Raw genomic sequence first — 16,987 nt, 5'->3', positions numbered from 1 at the left:
AAAAAGTTATACTTTTTTTAATTTTTATACGAAAAGTACCTTTTTCTGAACCACTTTTTTTTAGATTTTTAGACTTCATTTTGATGCCTAAAATTAAATTCAAAAAGATTTTTTGAAATCACCTTTTGCCAGCTGAGCAACTGTTTGACAGCTCCATCCAGTATAAAATTCGACGAGGAATTCGACAAATCGCTCCCATAAAAACTTCAAATTGATTTTTAAATAGGTTCCCGGGCACCAAAATTCACGAAAATTTGGATTTCGGCTCAGTTTGACGTGTACATTCAGAATATGGAATTATCTGAACACCGCTTAAGAAGTAAATGTATCGTACGATATAAATAATATTTTAAAAATATGTAACTGTGGCGAACGTATCACTAATATGTAGCTTATTTGACGTACGATGTTAATATTATTTTATATTTCAGATTATCAACCGAAGAATCTAGTAATTCAACCAAATGCCAACAAGATGACGAGGAAACCAGGATGAATTGGGAAGACAACTGATTCGAAGCAGTCTAACAATGGTGTGCCTGAACGTTAACCAAGCGTATCCTTTGGAGTTTACCCTTCCACTAACAACACAACAGCAGTCACAAGGACGTGGCCAGGACAGTACTCGACCATTGGATGATTGCGTCAGTCTTGTCTAAAAGTCAGAGATTAGTCCCAAATCTTTGTGCTTTGGTTCGGACGGGAAGGAGGCAATCCTCATAACAGCGGTCTAGGACTGTACCACCTACGAATTTGTGCGACTCGCTTAATGCTAATGCTAATGCTAATCTCAACACCGCTTAAGAAGCCAACTGGAAATTATTGATTTTGGTCACCCGGTCATGTGCCTCATCCAATGTGCTGCGCTTAAAATTCTTAGAATTGATTATTCATGATCATCATGGACTGGACACACGCCTAATCCTTCGATGAAAAGAAAATAAAACTCGTCGAATTTGATGTTGAGCTGCAGAAATCCACGCGCTTGTTGGCGGGTCGCATGTACCATCATGTGGGATCACGCAATTTGGGAGCCCTCCGTCTTTCACCACTGCGATGACTACTTCGTAATTACTCTGCCTCGAAGCGTAAATCATTTCAACAAACGTGTGCTATAAATTGACATGTGAAAACAATTAGTTTCGGTTTTTTTTTCTTTCGCACACTGACCATCGTAGCTGGCTTATCTTATGAGTTGCACTTTCGGAAACGGAATGTCCACGGGCGGGAAAGTGATGGCTTCTGTTTATTTTGGGGATCATTGTGCGATGCGAAGAATAAAAAATGCTCGGTGATACTCGATATGGGGTATCTTTTGAATCAACATTGTTTGCATTCCTACGGTTGAACCTATTATACAATAATAATCATAAAGCACTCTGTCAAATAAACAATTTAAGGTGCACGATAAAATACAGCATACCAGTTTCGTAGTATAACTCATGCACGCCAAGATTTACACACGCTTTATTGCAAAAATTACAAATAGGTATATGTATCTTGATTTCTCTATAGGAAACACACAGATTCTCGAGATGCAACATGCGATGTAAGTAGGTTCTACATTACGGACTAACGAGCGAGTTTCATAGGTGGTTCTAGAAGTTTTGGCTTCCGAAGAAACATGAAAGTTCCGACAGGCGCTTAATGCATCCAGCGAAAGGCTTCTATGCGCAAAGTGAAATGTGCAGGCATAAGAACAGGAACATCATAATGGAACAATGCTGGGGGAGCGGACCTGGTATGATGGTCAGAACACTAGACTATCACGCCGAGGACCTGGGATCGAATCCCACTCCCGACAAATTCGCAAAATGTGTGTTTTTCTTTCGGAAGGGAAGTAAAGCGTGGGTCCCGAGATGAACTAGCCCAGGGCTAAAAATCTCAATACAAATAAAAAAATGGAACAAAGTACTTTTATTGAAAAAAGTAAAAGTTGAACTTCGACAAACACCTAAAAACAGATAGTATGGGAATTATCCAATTCCCACATTAAGAAAAGCCTAATAAACATTAAAGCAATTAGTAAAGGCAAGTTCAGGAGTTAAGAATCCAAGGACCCCGTTTTCAACTCGAAAAAAAAATACGCTGGTCGGACTGGGATTGGAACCGAGAAAGCTCAACCTTCCTAATAGATAACGTTGGGAACAGTTCGCTGACGAAGTGTACGGTTTGGATAAAAAATGACCTTAATGCACAAGGAGGGTTAATTATGCAGTAGCTTCTCTAACTAAACAAAATTGGAAAAAATATGTTGTCTGTTGTATGCGCTAATTCAACCCTAAATACTTAAGTTTTACAAAACATTTATATAAATTTTAAGGCTACGATGTTTTCATTTTGCAATTTATAAATTACTCATTTTTTACCATCGACGGATGATGTATCGGTCATTTGTAGCAGATTGCTATGGGTGTGTTCGTATACTCGAACAAAGCAAAACTTGCATTTTGCTGGTGTATCTCTTTGTCTGCACTCATCCCGGTTGGCAGCCAATCATTTTTGGTCGATCAATTTTCTCCACTCGTTGATCGTTTCATCCGACCGGAGACCGCTCTATAATCAGTGTGCTCTTTAGTCGTATTAACCAGGCGTAAAAGTGCCAACAACAACGACGCTTATCGAATCTTAAAAGACATTTAAGGCCGAACTGCTCCCGGCAATCATCGCATGCATTCAAGTTTATGGTGATTGTTGTACAACCAACTTTTCTTACATTTTTAGATCAGTTACTATAATTGCATGGTTTGAGAAGTAAAACCTTTAATAAAATGAATAGAGTTTCATAAAATATATTTCAAAAAAGAAAAATCCGCTGTTAATGTTATTACACTCATAATAAGACATAAAAAACAACAACTTCTATTCGACCAAACTGACAAACTACAGTATTTTATTCATTACACACACCAGTAGTTCTTCTTACGGAAAAACTAATTCGGATATTTTTTTTCTTTCTTTCTCATGCAGATACTAATTAAAATATCCTCGACACTCGGGCCGAGGTCGACCGGACCAGATTTCCACCCAGTAGCTGCTATTCTGCCATGCCGGGTAGCCGTTCCAGTAATAACGACACCGAGCACAATAAGTCCCCTAGAGAGAGCGGTGAGGATTCGGAGGATGAAAGTGAAATTCTAGAGGAAAGCCCGTGCGGAAGATGGCTCAAGCGGAAGGAAGAGGTAAGTACCTAAAGGATGTCTGTTGTTTTCGACATTTGTGGTCGGGTTTGTTTTAATCCTTGGAGCGCATTCATATGGCATAAACGTCTTACGTATAAGCAAGTTTTTAGGATACATTGTTAAAATGTATCTCTAACACAGCGTAACAAAAATTAACTTTTTGTTCGTCTCAAGAGCAAACTTATGTGTCTCTGACAGATTTTGGGCCGCTGAATACGAATGCGGGCTCAGATTTGCTCCAGCACGTCACAATTTTGAGCTATACCTCAATTTATAGGGCAAAATATGCGATTTTGGGCTTTTTTGACTGCAAGCCATTAAGCATGGACATATTTTTTTAAGCAATCAAAAGGTTAATTGGTCCATTAACATCTAAATTAACGACTCATGCAAAATATTTCGTTTTACCAAATCGAATTTGATAGTTTTAAGCGATTTATGTTAGGTACGATATTTCCCATACAAGTCAACCTCCAAAAGTTGCATGCAAGTTTACATACTAACTTAAAACGCTTAAATCTATCGAATTTGATTTGGTATAACGAAATATTTTTTATGAGTCGTTAATTTAGATGTTAATTTACCAATTAACCTTTTGATTGCTTAAAAAAATATTTCCATGCTTAATGGCTTGCAGTCAAAAAAGCCCAAAATCGCGTATTTTTCTTTACAAATTGAGGTATAGCTCAAAATTGTGACGTGCTGGAGCAAATCGGATTCGGATTCAGCGGCCCAAAATCTGTCAGAGACACATATGTTTGCTTTTGGGACAAAAAAATGTTGCGCTGTGTAATTCTAAAAATGTGAACACTTCAAGTCCAAAATAAACTTTTCTCCAAAGAACCTTACTTTTGTAAGGGGAATTTCTATACAGGTATCCTTGCGAACCCGAACCAGATATTTTAAATGGAAAAGAAAATTGCAAACTCGCGTGTCATGCCTCGAGCATGTGTGCTTATCAATGCAATCGTTGCTACACTCCTCTCTGAACTAACTACCAGAGATGAATGTATTCCTACGGATGCCTTTAAACAAGTCATCGCATACTGTAGTTCAAAAGGCCTTCTGCTGTTTATTTTTTTCCTAAATTTTGTCATTGGGCCGCAGAATTGATAATTTTTCAAAAGTGACGCTATCTTAAAAAGGTTGGGAACCCCTGGCTTATCCAATACACTTTTCCCCGAATTTGTGGATATTAAACCACCATTATATCACCATTTTAAACGCCGCCAACAAAGAGCGATCATCTTTCGCCATCTGTTATCTTAAGCCAGTGGTGCTCAGGCTGGAGGATACCGCGGGCCAAATTTGCAATTCGGGATCGCCCTGCGGGCCGCATAAACCATCGGTGCACAAAAACAACAAAAAGAACAATTCTGTAGAATATTTATTAAAAATCTGAACTGTTCAGAACTTGTGTAAGGGTCAAACTTCATAATCTATTGCACTTCGTGGAGTTCAATTTAGATTCATAAGTTTGGTTGAGAAAAACGTTTGAGCTTCAAATTGAAATTCAAACAAACAATTTAGAAGTTGCCCCTAATTACCTTGAAGCCACTTCAAGAACTTGTCAAGTAGCTTTTACAAGAATTTCTCTTGAATCGCCCCAGAAAGGTTTGCTGGATTTTCTCCTGAAATTTCTTGTGGGGTAGCTCCAGAAGGTTTTCGAGAAATTTCTTGAAGTATCTTTTAGTTTTTCTAGAATTCTCTTTGAACACCTCCAAGAACTCCTCTTTTGCCTTAGGACCTGCCCTGAAGTTACTTCAGGAATTCCTCATTAATCGTTTCCAAGAATTTCTCCCAGAATAGCTTCCGGATTTTTCCGAAAAATTTTCAGGAGTTTCTTGAAGATTTTAGTAAATTGTTTCCATAAACCTCTTCTAAAGTTGATGTTCATCATTAAATTTCTTCAAAAATTAGATTTTTAGCAATTGTTTCCGGAAGTTTCTTCAACATTATCTTCTAAAGTTGCTGCATAAGTTGCTTCAAATTTATTGTTCAAATTTTCCTCAGGCGTTCTAGGCATCTTTTGCGTCTTGATGCAGTTGGTCCTGGAATTTTGTATGTAGTTACTCCTGAAAATTCTCATTTTGTTGTTCGAGGAATTGATTCTAAAGTTGTTCAAGAAATTTCTGCTAGAGTGGCACCAAAACATTTTTCTAGGAGATGCTCCTATAATTTCCATGCAGTACCGCCACAACTTTCTCATTGAGTTTCTTCAGGTTCATTTTCTCCAGGATGATTTGAGTTTCTCCATATATTTCGTTTAAAGTTGCTTAAAATTTTCCTACAGTAAAGTTTTCTGAAGTTCCAAAAATGTATCCAAAAGTTTCTTCGAAAGGGCACAGGAGACGCTTTATGAATCTCGCCTGAGATTTTTTTCTTTAAGTTCATTCAGGAGTTTCGCTTGGACAATTCAAATTGGATTCGTAAGTTTTGTTTCGAAAAATGTGTGAGTCTTATAATAGAAATTTAAACAAACAGTGAAAATTAAAAAAAATTGGCAACCAAGTTGAGATTTGTTGAGAATTTTGTCAAAAACTTCGTGCTTTGTGTTTTTATGTTCTTTGGAAAGGCGAAATGTGAAATATTTGCTCAGCGTTGCATTGACTGCGCTTAAAAACTGCAACTAATTTTTAAATGATTCATGACTGCATTTTTAACAAACTTTCATTTGATTCGGACCACTTATAAATAACTATAAGCTGGCTTCGTGACTTAGTTGAAATGCCGAAATACAGGGTGCGGCAGGAAAAAATGCGAAAAGTTCAAGGCACTATTACACGCTAAATATGGGATATATATGACTATTTTTTCATGACAGTGTATCAGTCAATGTCTATATTCTAGCACTGAAAAATAAAAATGAACATATTTGATGTTTAACATGTGATAATGTAGGCCTAATAAGCGGATATCAATAAACTGCGCGCCCAATGGTCATTAAACAAAATGACTATAACAGTAACAAAATTAGCTCAAATTCGATGAACAACCAGACCACACTGATCCAGAGCCATGTAGTTTCACATACCAGATGAAATAAGTACATATATTTGATGATATTGTAGAGAAAATCAAAAATTTTGTTTTATCAGATGCGAAATTTAGCGACCTGTGTGATTTTCTGCGGTTTGAAAATTCAGGTTGTCTTCATCTTCAGGCGCCGCCCTGTAAAGGTTAGTGACCAAAATGGGAAATTTTTTAATTAACTTTTCAGAAAACTAGCCTATTATAGATCATGGAACGTTGAAACATAGATTGGTTAATGTCAAATGGACGAAAATGAGGTTGGAAGTTGAAAAACACTTTCGCATTTTTTCCTGCCGCATACTGTATTTCGGAGTTGCGATTTCGAATCTTACCAGAACGGATTGTTCTTTTTGATTATTTATCATTTAATTTGTGTTCAACGCTGTGGAAATTGATCAGCATTTTTTTTGTTTGATTTCGCAATAATTTTAACGAGTTATTTAAAATAATCGTTCAAAAATTTCGATTCGTCTTAAAGTACTCCGCGCCCGCATCTTAATGCTTGGTGGGCCGCATGCGGCCCGCGGGCCGCATGACGAGCACCACTGTCTTAAGCGAATGAGGAGATTATCAGACATGAGGGCACAGAGCATGATCATGCTCAGTTATGAAGCAGGCGTCATCGACGCACACTACAATGGCAATTGTCAGTAATTTTTGTTGATATCATTATTTAGAAACGTATACACTAGAAAATATCAAAATAATTAAACACTAGCGCCTCTGGTGGAATCTAATGAAATTCAAATACGGTGTTAAAGAAGAAACAAAATGAAAACATATGTTTTTTAATATCGAAAAATTGTTTTGTTCCTAGGTTTGGTCACAAAAGATCATCCGCTCTTTTACATCAATAATCAATAAATCATCGCTTGCATCCCAGGTCAAACCAATGCAGCTGTTCTGGAACGTCTACTGATTCATCACACGGTTCTCCATAAAAAATAGTTATGAATATGAGAAATTGAGAGTAATCTGGCAGATATGAAAATGTGTTTAAACTATAGCTCTGATATTTCCTTGTGAATCATAATAACTGAAATAATGTAACTAGCAGGGGTGGAAACGCTCACTTGCAAAGAGTTGCATTCACTTTCTACTATCTCAGTTCAGCAATATGCGATAACAAAATGTTGTAGGGAGGACTTTTACCTTGCAATTTTATCTAAAATTACAATCTTTAAAAATCTCTATGAATTGAAGAGAGTGTAATTTACCTGTGTGTGTCGCCTTCAAAGCTCTCTTAAGGCTTTGGTGTGTGTGCTTACCTTATCGATACATGGAATCGCGCAACATTATTCGTGGGTCAGTCGTTTTTCTCGGCAGGGCGATGGAAGCGCGAGTGCGAAATCCGGGATCAGAATCGCGCTACAATTTTCTTGGGTCAGTCGTTTTTCACGGTTCGTGGGTCAGTCAGTTTTTACGGTTAAGTAAACGATTGATGCGCTGACGCATTTGATCCGACCATTGACGTAGGTGTATTTCTCGTGACCAATAAATCATAATCGGGATTAAGACTGCGACGTGTATTTCCATATAACTAGTGGATCATATCACCTACCAGAAGTGGTTCCTTGATCCACATCTTACCCTACCCTACTAACAAATACTCCTTCCCGTGACAACTGTGAGGATGCTGTGGATTTTACGGCTTCTAGTAGCAACGGTTGTCTAGTCCCAAGCTTTCACATTCATTGGTTCTCTGTGCAACTTCGATTGTTCTGGTCAATCACGGAATAGCAACTACGATGTGTACGGTTATCTTTGCTTTGTTTTGGATTGTTTGTGCGATCCTTACCTTATTGATACATGATACATGATACATGATAAAAGCCATTCACACCCCATTTTTGATAACATTCTTCTGAACTGAAAAAAGTAGCAAGTGAATGTTACTCTTTTCAAGTCAGCGTTGCCATCTCTGGTCACTAAACCTCTCTCCTTCTTGTACTACCATACAAACAGATAAAGTTTATATCTTTCAGTACAAGTTAGGGGCAGCAGGGACGAAAGTCCTGGGGCCTGACGCACCCCCCCCCCCGCTTGCGAGTCAGCCGCGTAGTCGCCGGCTAAGAATAGGACTACTAACCCCAATTCAAGGTGTCAAGCGACCCGTGCTGAGGAATGAGTGATCGAGGGGGTGAAAAAGATGCTCGATCTTTAACGGAGCCTGTGGGGTACCTGGGCACCCCCCACAGTAAGCTGTCCCTTACCGCGTTAATGCAGGGCTCTGGCGTGGTGGACATTCTTTCCCGTGCTACTCGTGGGATTTAATCATGAAGTCAAATAAAAATCAGAATCTAGGTGGAAATAGTGGTGGGATCAACCCCTTCGCAAGAAGCGGGTTGATGAGATCTCCGACAAGGAGAAGTGAGGAGATAGGCGCTGGGAGTTGCGTACGCAGCTCAAGCGTGGGTGCTCCAGTCCACTCCCCGGCAAGCCAGCCGGTGGAGGTTATGGACGGAGCGTGGTTGTTGAGGGCCGTCAACCGAGGATCCAAAGGACGGTCCGGAATAGAGGTGGCTGAGCAGCAGCTTGGCAAAATCATCGACTTTGCGTCCACTAAGTCGAACATAAGCAAGGACCTGAAAACGGCCTTGCTTCGACTTAGGGCGTCGATCGACGATGCCAAGCAGGAGCACGCGGCACTCGCGTTGCTGACTGCTGCAGCAGCGGAGCCTGCAAATGAGAAAGTGCCGAAGTTTACCCAAACGGAGGCCTTCTCCTTCGCAGGAAGTCCGAATAAGGCGGAAGCGACTGCTCGCGACAAACGGGGCAAGCAATCGCAGAAGCGGGCGAGGCAACCGTCAGGCGAGGAGCTGTCTGGCGGTGCCCGCAAGGCCAGGCGAATCATTACCCCGAAAGTCGGTAATAATGCCGGAAGGTCGAACCCCAGCCAGGGTTCCCGGAAAGCTGGGAAGGGTGGGCCTGAAAAGGCTGGCCCGTCCCGGAACGATGGGAACAAGGGGTTGCGACCGCTAGTGGGCCCTCAACAGCCACAGAGTAGGGCGATCCAAGGGGAGGACCCTCCTTGGACGAAGGTAGAGCGGAAGAGGAAGAAGAAGGCGAATCCGCAGGTAGTAGCGCAGGACGCCAAGCCAAGGCGTAGGAGGGCAGGTGCCAAGCGCGAGAAAGGCGACGCTATCGTCATCAAGACGGAACAGTCCAAGTACTCGGACGTCTTGAAGATGATGCGAAGCGACGCCAAGCTTGAGGGTCTTGGAGCCGACGTACGCAGTATTAGACGTACTCGTACGGGCGAGATGATCCTGGAGCTGAAGCGCCAGAAGGAGCACAAGGGCGCCGCCTATAAGAGGCTGGCAGAAGAGGTCCTTGGTGAGGGTGTGCAGGTGAGGGCTCTGACACATGAGGCGACTCTGAAGGTCAAGGACATCGATGAGATCACCGAAGTGGAAGAGCTCGTCACGGCACTGCGGCAACAGTGCGATGTGCAGGTGGCCGCCGCAGCCGTTAAGCTACGGAAAGGGCCAGCAGGGACACAGATAGCTTTGGTTCAGCTACCTGTGGCGGACGTCAAAAAGTCCGTTAAAGTAGGGAGCATAAAGGTGGGTTGGTGTGTATGTCACCTGACATTCCACGAGCCACCAGAGGTTTGCTTCAGGTGTCTGGAACCAGGACACAAGTCGTGGGACTGCAAAGGCCCCGACAGGCGCAAACTGTGCAGGCGATGCGGCGCTGAAGGTCATAAGGCCCAAAGCTGCACGAGTCCGCCCATCTGCATGATCTGTACCGGGAAATCCTCGAACAACAGACATCCGATGGGTGGTCCAAGGTGCCCGGCCTTCAAGAAAGCCGCAGTGAACAACAAATCACAGTGCAGGTGACGCAGCTGAACCTGAACCACTGTGATGCGGCTCAGCAACTGCTTTGTCAGGCAGTTTCTGAGTGGGAGACGGATATCGCCATCATATCGGACCCATACCGAGTACCCGCCGGCAACGGCAACTGGGTCGCGGATGGGACCAGAAAAATGGCGGCGATATGGACGACGGGTAAATACCCCGTTCAGGAGTTGGTGTCTACTACCTATGAGGGCTTCGTGGTCGCCAAAGTAAACGGGGTCTTCTTCTGTAGCTGTTATGCGCCTCCGCGGTGGCCGATCGAGCAGTTCACGCAAATGCTGGACCGATTAACGACCGTGCTAACAGGGCGAAGGCCGGTGGTAATAGCGGGCGACTTTAATGCCTGGGCCGTGGAATGGGGAAGCCGTTTCACGAACCAGCGGGGTCAGATCCTGCTAGAAACACTGGCCATCTTAGATGTCGACTTGGCTAATGTCGGTACCAAGAGTACCTTTAGTCGAAACGGAGCGGAGTCAATTATTGACGTGACCTTTTGTAGTCCTGGCCTAACAAGTAGTTCGAACTGGAGAGTAGATGATGGCTACACTCACAGCGACCACCTGGCGGTTCGCTACAGTATCGACTACTATAACAGCAGACAGCGGATAGAAGAAGAGGCGGCTAGGCCAAGGCCAAGCCCTCGCAGGTGGAAGACATCATACTTCGACGAAGGGGTATTTAGGGAGGCGCTCCGCCGTGAGCGAAACTTAATCGGTTTAGACGGCGACGAGCTGGTAGCGGTGCTCTCACGTGCGTGTGATGCGACCATGCCTATGCGAGTCCACCCTAGAAATGGGAGGCCACCGGCTTACTGGTGGACCGACGCGATTGCGGACCTGCGCCGCGCCTGCCTACGGGCTAGGCGGCGGATGCAGCGAGCACGATCAGAGGAAGAGCGAAACGAACGGCGGGTGGTGTTCGCCGCTGCAAAAGCCGCGCTTAAGACCGAGATAAGAGCAAGCAAAAAGGCCTGCTTTGAGGGTCTCTGTCAGAGTGCCAATACGAACCCGTGGGGTGACGCCTACAGGATCGTTATGGCCAAGACGAGAGGTGTGATGGCTCCTACAGAGCAATCTCCAGAGATGTTGGAGGGGATCATTGGAGGACTTTTTCCGCGTCATGATCCTAGTCCTTGGCCTCCTTTCGTAGGACAGCCGGGGACTGGGGCTGGCGATGAGGAGAGGGTCACCGATGTGGAACTTGCGGGGATAGCTAAGTCCCTTAGCGTAGGTAAGGCCCCAGGTCCGGACGGAGTTCCGAACCTGGCCTTAAAAGTAGCTATTGCAGAGGCTCCCGAGATGTTCAGGTCTGCTATGCAGAAATGCCTGGACGAGGGAGTTTTCCCAGAAGCTTGGAAGAGGCAGAGCCTGGTACTATTGCCAAAGGCGGGGAAACCACCCGGAGACCCGTCGGCATATAGACCAATATGCTTGATTGACACGGCGGGGAAGGTGCTCGAAAAGATCATCCTCAATAGAATGTTGCGGTTCACCGAGGGCGAAAATGGTCTTTCGAGTAACCAGTACGGCTTCCGGAAGGGGAGGTCCACCGTAGACGCTATCTTGTCGGTTACAAAAACCGCCGAGAAAGCACTCGAGCCTAAGAGGAGGGGAATTCGCTTTTGCGCGGTAGTGACTCTGGATGTAAGGAATGCGTTTAATAGCACCAGCTGGTCTGCTATTGCCGATGCGCTCTTGCGTCTGGGGATACCGGAGTACCTGTACAAGATTCTCGGAAGTTACTTTCAGAATCGTGTACTAGTCTACGACACGGAGGTGGGTCGGAAGTGCTTTCACATAACCTCAGGAGTCCCGCAAGGTTCCATCCTGGGTCCGGTGTTATGGAATGTCATGTACGACGAGGTGTTGAGGTTAGAGTATCCAGTGGGAGTGGTGATTGTCGGATTTGCCGACGACATTACGCTCGAAGTCTACGGTGAAACGATCGAGGAGGTAAAGTTGACTACCAACCACTCGATCAAGGTTGTGGAGGCGTGGATGCGGTCCGGGAAACTGGAGCTGGCTCACCACAAGACAGAGGTGACGGTTGTTAACAACCTGAAGTCGGAGCAGCAGACGGAGATCAGTGTAGGAGACTGTACTATCCAGTCAAAGCGCTCCGTCAAACACTTGGGCGTGATGGTCGACGATAAGCTTACCTTCGGTAGCCACGTCGATTATGCCTGTAAAAGAGCCTCCACAGCTATTGCGGCACTGTCCCGGATGATGTCCAATAGCTCTGCGGTGTACGCCAGTAAGCGCAAGCTTCTGGCTAGTGTTGCTACATCCATACTTAGGTATGGCGGCCCGGCGTGGGGCACCGCGCTAAGTACTAAATGCTACCGACGGAAGCTGGAAAGTACTTACAGGCTTATGTGCCTGAGGGTTGCGAGCGCGTACCGTACCGTGTCACACGACGCTCTCTGCGTCATTACTGGTATGTTGCCTATCAGCATTCTTATCAGTGAGGACATGGAGTGCTTCGAAATGCGCGGCACAAGAGGCATACGCAGGACTGTCAGGATGGCCTCTATGGTCAAATGGCAGCGCGCGTGGGACAGTTCCACCAAAGGAAGGTGGACCTATAGGTTGATACCGAGGGTAGATAGTTGGATTAATAGGCGCCATGGGGAAGTCACATTCCACCTGACACAGGTCCTTACAGGTCATGGTTGCTTCCGACAGTATCTACACCGTTTCGGGCATGCGGATTCTCCCGAATGCCCAGTGTGCCATGGTTTAGAGGAAACGGCGGAACACGTTTTGTTCGTGTGCCCGCGTTTTCGCACAATGCGTGACCGCATGCTTGCCACATGCGGGGAGGACACAACTCCGGACAACTTAATCCAGAGGATGTGTAGGGATGAGTTTGGCTGGAACGCCGTTTCAACGGCTATTACCCACATCGTCTGGGAGCTACAGAGGAGGTGGCGCGTGGACTCGGAGAATGGCTAGTCCAGATGCAGTACAAGAGGTGGTCCAGGGGTTCGGAGTCGGCTTCGTAGGTCATACCGGTGCCCTGCGGTCGAGATCGACCCTTACAGCGATTAAGTGGCCGCGGAGAGGAAGTCCCGGTAGCAGTGCTGTCGTGGCGTCGGTCTACTGGGTTGGATCCAAGCCCGCAGTTGGAAAGGGGTCCCCGGCAAGGGTCGGGGCAGGTGGAGACCCTGCCGTCAGCAACCTACGGATGCATCTGATAGGGCCTGAAGGGTAGTGATACCCTTCCTTTGCGGGCAGGTCAGATCGGGTTGCACGTGGGCATCAGTTCTTGATGTCCGCTCAGCAGTAGGGCGCGGGCGGGGTTGACTCTGCCCGCCTTCCGAGGACAAAGGGAGTGGCGAGGACCACTCGGGAAACTGGCTAAGCGCCAGCATGCTACCGTGATGGACTCTCCAAAGCGAGTCATCGATGTTCGTTGCTGCAGGCTACGCAGCTAACCTTGTGGGTGCGATGTGCACTAGCCCCTCTCTGAAGCAATACCTTCTTGGTGGTTCCGGAGAGACGTAGGGTTTGGCGACCATAGGAATGGTTTAGTGGGTACGAGGAGAGAGTAGTCCCGGATTTTACTTTTGTTGTAGAAGACGGCCTGTCAGACCTACACTACCCTAACCTTCTGTTAGGGTGTCTGTTGAGCATATTATCCCCCTATGGTTTAGAAGGAAAAAAAAAAAATATCTTTCAGTTGCTATGGTCCAACACCCGCTAATATATTGAACTTCTGCGACCTTTGCAAATTGTCGCCAGACAAGACGCAGCGACAAGCTAGAAGCACACATTCTACTAGTTATTAACCGTTCCGTAGGCGTAGAAAAAGACGCACTGAATGAGTGATTTGCAATTGCTCGTTCGCTCAAGTCGTCTTTTGCCGTCTGGCGCATTCAACTCCTTGTTGTAGGGAAAGTCAATGGCTTAGCGAGAACTTGGCGGCGAGCATCGATACCTAATGTGTGATAATGTTGTAGAGAGTGCTGTCCGGACTCGTTCATTATTGCATGCATATGGTCATGTGACTCAGACGCGACAAGTTGGAAAGAAATCATGACTGTTCGCATTCGGAGCTTATTCTAAGTATGTACAGCAGCTAATATAGTTTGCGCATTAACATGTGTTCATATTCTTCTAGCAAGTACCGGTCGGTGCACGCGGAACAGTGCACCAAAACAGTTAGCATACCAAGCATATATAACAATCACCAAAATAAGATTGTTACTCTTTTATTTCATATCCTTCTAGCCATAGTAATGATTAAGTGAATTATCATATAATTACCAAGATTTTATTTTGTCCTCAAAAGAGGTTTTGTAGCATATTTAACTTCGTGGGACCTATCTCCAACAAATTAACTCAATATCTGCGTATCTTGTACTTTATTTATACTATTACGTACAGTCATATTATCAACCAATTAATATTATGAGTCACACATTGTTTTCTTGTTTTCGTTCTGACCTTGATTCTGACCCTTCAATTACTTGATCAAGTTTTTATTGTTCTGCTCCCAGCCCAACATGTTACAATTCGCACTTTTGTCTTAGGCCACGATTACTGGTCTCATAAATATGTATGTATATAAGTACTCCGAAATTGACCATTTAATGTACGCTCCAGTTCCAGCTTATTAGCACCAATTACGACTTAGATAGTTAGCGAAACCGGGAGGGGTCAGTCCGCCCAGAACTCCGTGGATTCGTTAGCAATGTGACGTCAATTGGCGTATCCATAAGAACTTCTGCTACAATAATGCTCTGGCGGTGATTCCATCTTCCATCCGTCGCGCGCGCAATGATCCGTGAATTACGAGTGATAGCGCGGACAGTGCGGACATCGGTCTTTTTGAGTCGTAGAGGGCACCGAAAGAGGCAATAAAATTAAAACGTGTCGCTATTTTTTTGCCTAGTTTGACGTTCAGAACAGCGTAGAAAGTGGATGGATTTTTAGGCGACGTAAAGAAATGCGCAACAAAGACATAAAATTATGACACAAGTGAGATGTTCCTCGCCTATCTATGGTTGGTTGGACAGAACTTGCCAAGCTAGTTAGGGCCAGCAGCAGGTCGCTATTTTTAGCAAGGTGTGAGAGGAAAGCATACACCAGCCGAACAGCCAGCCGCCTTGATGTCTTAGGTTTATGCATGCATTGGTCGAGTGTGCGGTTGTTTCGGAATATTTTATACGCAGCATTTGAGAGTTCGCGCAAAAAAAGACACCCCAAGAGAACTGCGAACGGGAACTGCTACGTGCCTGCCTACCTATGCCGGCATGCTGACAAACTGGTCCGACAGACGACGACGGCAAGTGTCGAAGACCTTTTCTAAGGTTCTGCTGACTGACTGGTCGGCGTATACCGCTATGTAGAAATTTGAATGACACTTTGGCTACATGCACCGTTTACGTCGTGGTGTGTCAATCGGGAATTTTGCTCGACATCCCATTACACCTCGGGCATAACAACAACTCAGAAAGCAGACGTTAGGAACAGATTTTTGAAATGCGAAAAATTAGAAGGTGAGTTATGGTTTGTTTTGGGCGAAATTCGCATATGAGTTGTAGTATTCCTATGTATGAAGAATTTGAGTTTCAACGACATTTCTCGTTTCCATCACACTATGCCTAAGTAGAATCTTTCTTCGTCTCAATATAATGTAATAATGTCCGTATTCTAGTCCAGAATCTTTTCCCAATGTAAGTTTCCTTGACTTCTCTAAACATAAAGCATCATCGTACCCCTCACTTGAGTACAAACATAGCAAATTACACACTGTGAAGTAGAGATGTAATGTCAACAGAAAGATGCATTCAATGTTCGGTTAATTTAGAAATACGTTTGCACCTTCACTGGGATTTGCACGGTTTAGTTAGTGGACGCTGTCACCATTAGCATTGCCTGTTGCATGAAAGGTGATGCGTTTTACACGCGTTATTAATGGACGAGGTTAATTAACGGCAGTATTTACACAGTACAAGTTACTCAGTACGCTGATCCGCTACAACCGAAGATGTGCAATGAGACAATGTTGCGCCCTATAAATACTAGACCAGAGAATGACAATCTTTGTAGTAGGGCATAAGTATTCTGTTGTCATGTTAGTAGTGCTAGTATGTTTTGATAGTTTGAGTGAAATTGTTTTAAAATCTACGATCAATTATAATGGAATTTACGTACTCTCGGCCGTTTTACTCTCTTTGTCATAGGTGTTTTTTTGAAACCTATTGAACTCAAAATTAGCATTAGCATTAAGCGAGTCGCACAAATTGGTAGGTGGTACAGTCCTAGACCGCTGTTATGAGGGTTTCCTCCTTCCCGTCCGAACCAAAGCACAAAGATTTGGGACTACTGTCCTGGCCACGTCCTTGCGACTGCTGAGGAAAGGGAAAGGATGATTAGTTTTGGACACCTATGAAAGATGTAGACAGCTCTACGATCTCTCAGGCCTAGATGTCACGGGAACTTGGGTGTTGTTAGTAGAAGGGTAAACTCCAAAAAATACGCTTGTTCAACGTTCAGGCGCACCGTAGTTGGACCTATTGAACTCAAAATCGGCCTCAAATCTTTTCTAAACAAGCTGAATTCTACTTTAGCTGCAAGCAATTCTACCGGCCAAAGAAACCCCTCATGACGAAGCGAACAAACCTGCCTTATCCTTAGGTAATATCCTTGGTTACCCTGTTATGAATTTTCTATTAAATCCATTGATTAACTCTACATCTGCATATGCGTGACAAGCATGTTTTATTTTCTTTTTATGGTAACATAGACACAGAACTTCAGCATCAACTTACGTCTAAAAACAAATCGTGATCTAGGGTAAGAAATCAAAATTTGAACTAGTCAAAATGTAATCTTAATTTGAACTATTTTGAAATTCATTGAAATGACGTACTTTTTGGGCAAATATTGTCCCGGAAAAGAT

General features: G+C 44.2%; 1 protein-coding gene across 5 annotated transcripts in view; it reads left to right on the top strand.

The window, feature by feature from the left end:
* The window catches only part of LOC109420353 (nuclear receptor-binding protein homolog), a 195,194-nt gene that overhangs the window by 88,621 nt on the left and 89,586 nt on the right, over positions 1-16,987 (top strand). For all 5 annotated transcript variants that reach the window (XM_029854971.2, XM_029854963.2, XM_029854993.2 and 2 more), the window contains exon 3: positions 2,971-3,182. In XM_029854971.2, coding sequence (XP_029710831.2) covers positions 3,048-3,182 — 135 coding nt within the window. In that variant the 5' untranslated portion in view covers positions 2,971-3,047. The remainder of the gene's footprint in view (positions 1-2,970; positions 3,183-16,987) is intronic.

The sequence above is a fragment of the Aedes albopictus genome, chromosome 2 (assembly GCF_035046485.1).
Source record: "Aedes albopictus strain Foshan chromosome 2, AalbF5, whole genome shotgun sequence".
NCBI classification, from domain to species: Eukaryota; Metazoa; Arthropoda; class Insecta; order Diptera; family Culicidae; genus Aedes; species Aedes albopictus.
Note: the sequence above shows the minus strand (reverse complement) of the source record. Positions and strands in the feature narration are given on the sequence as shown.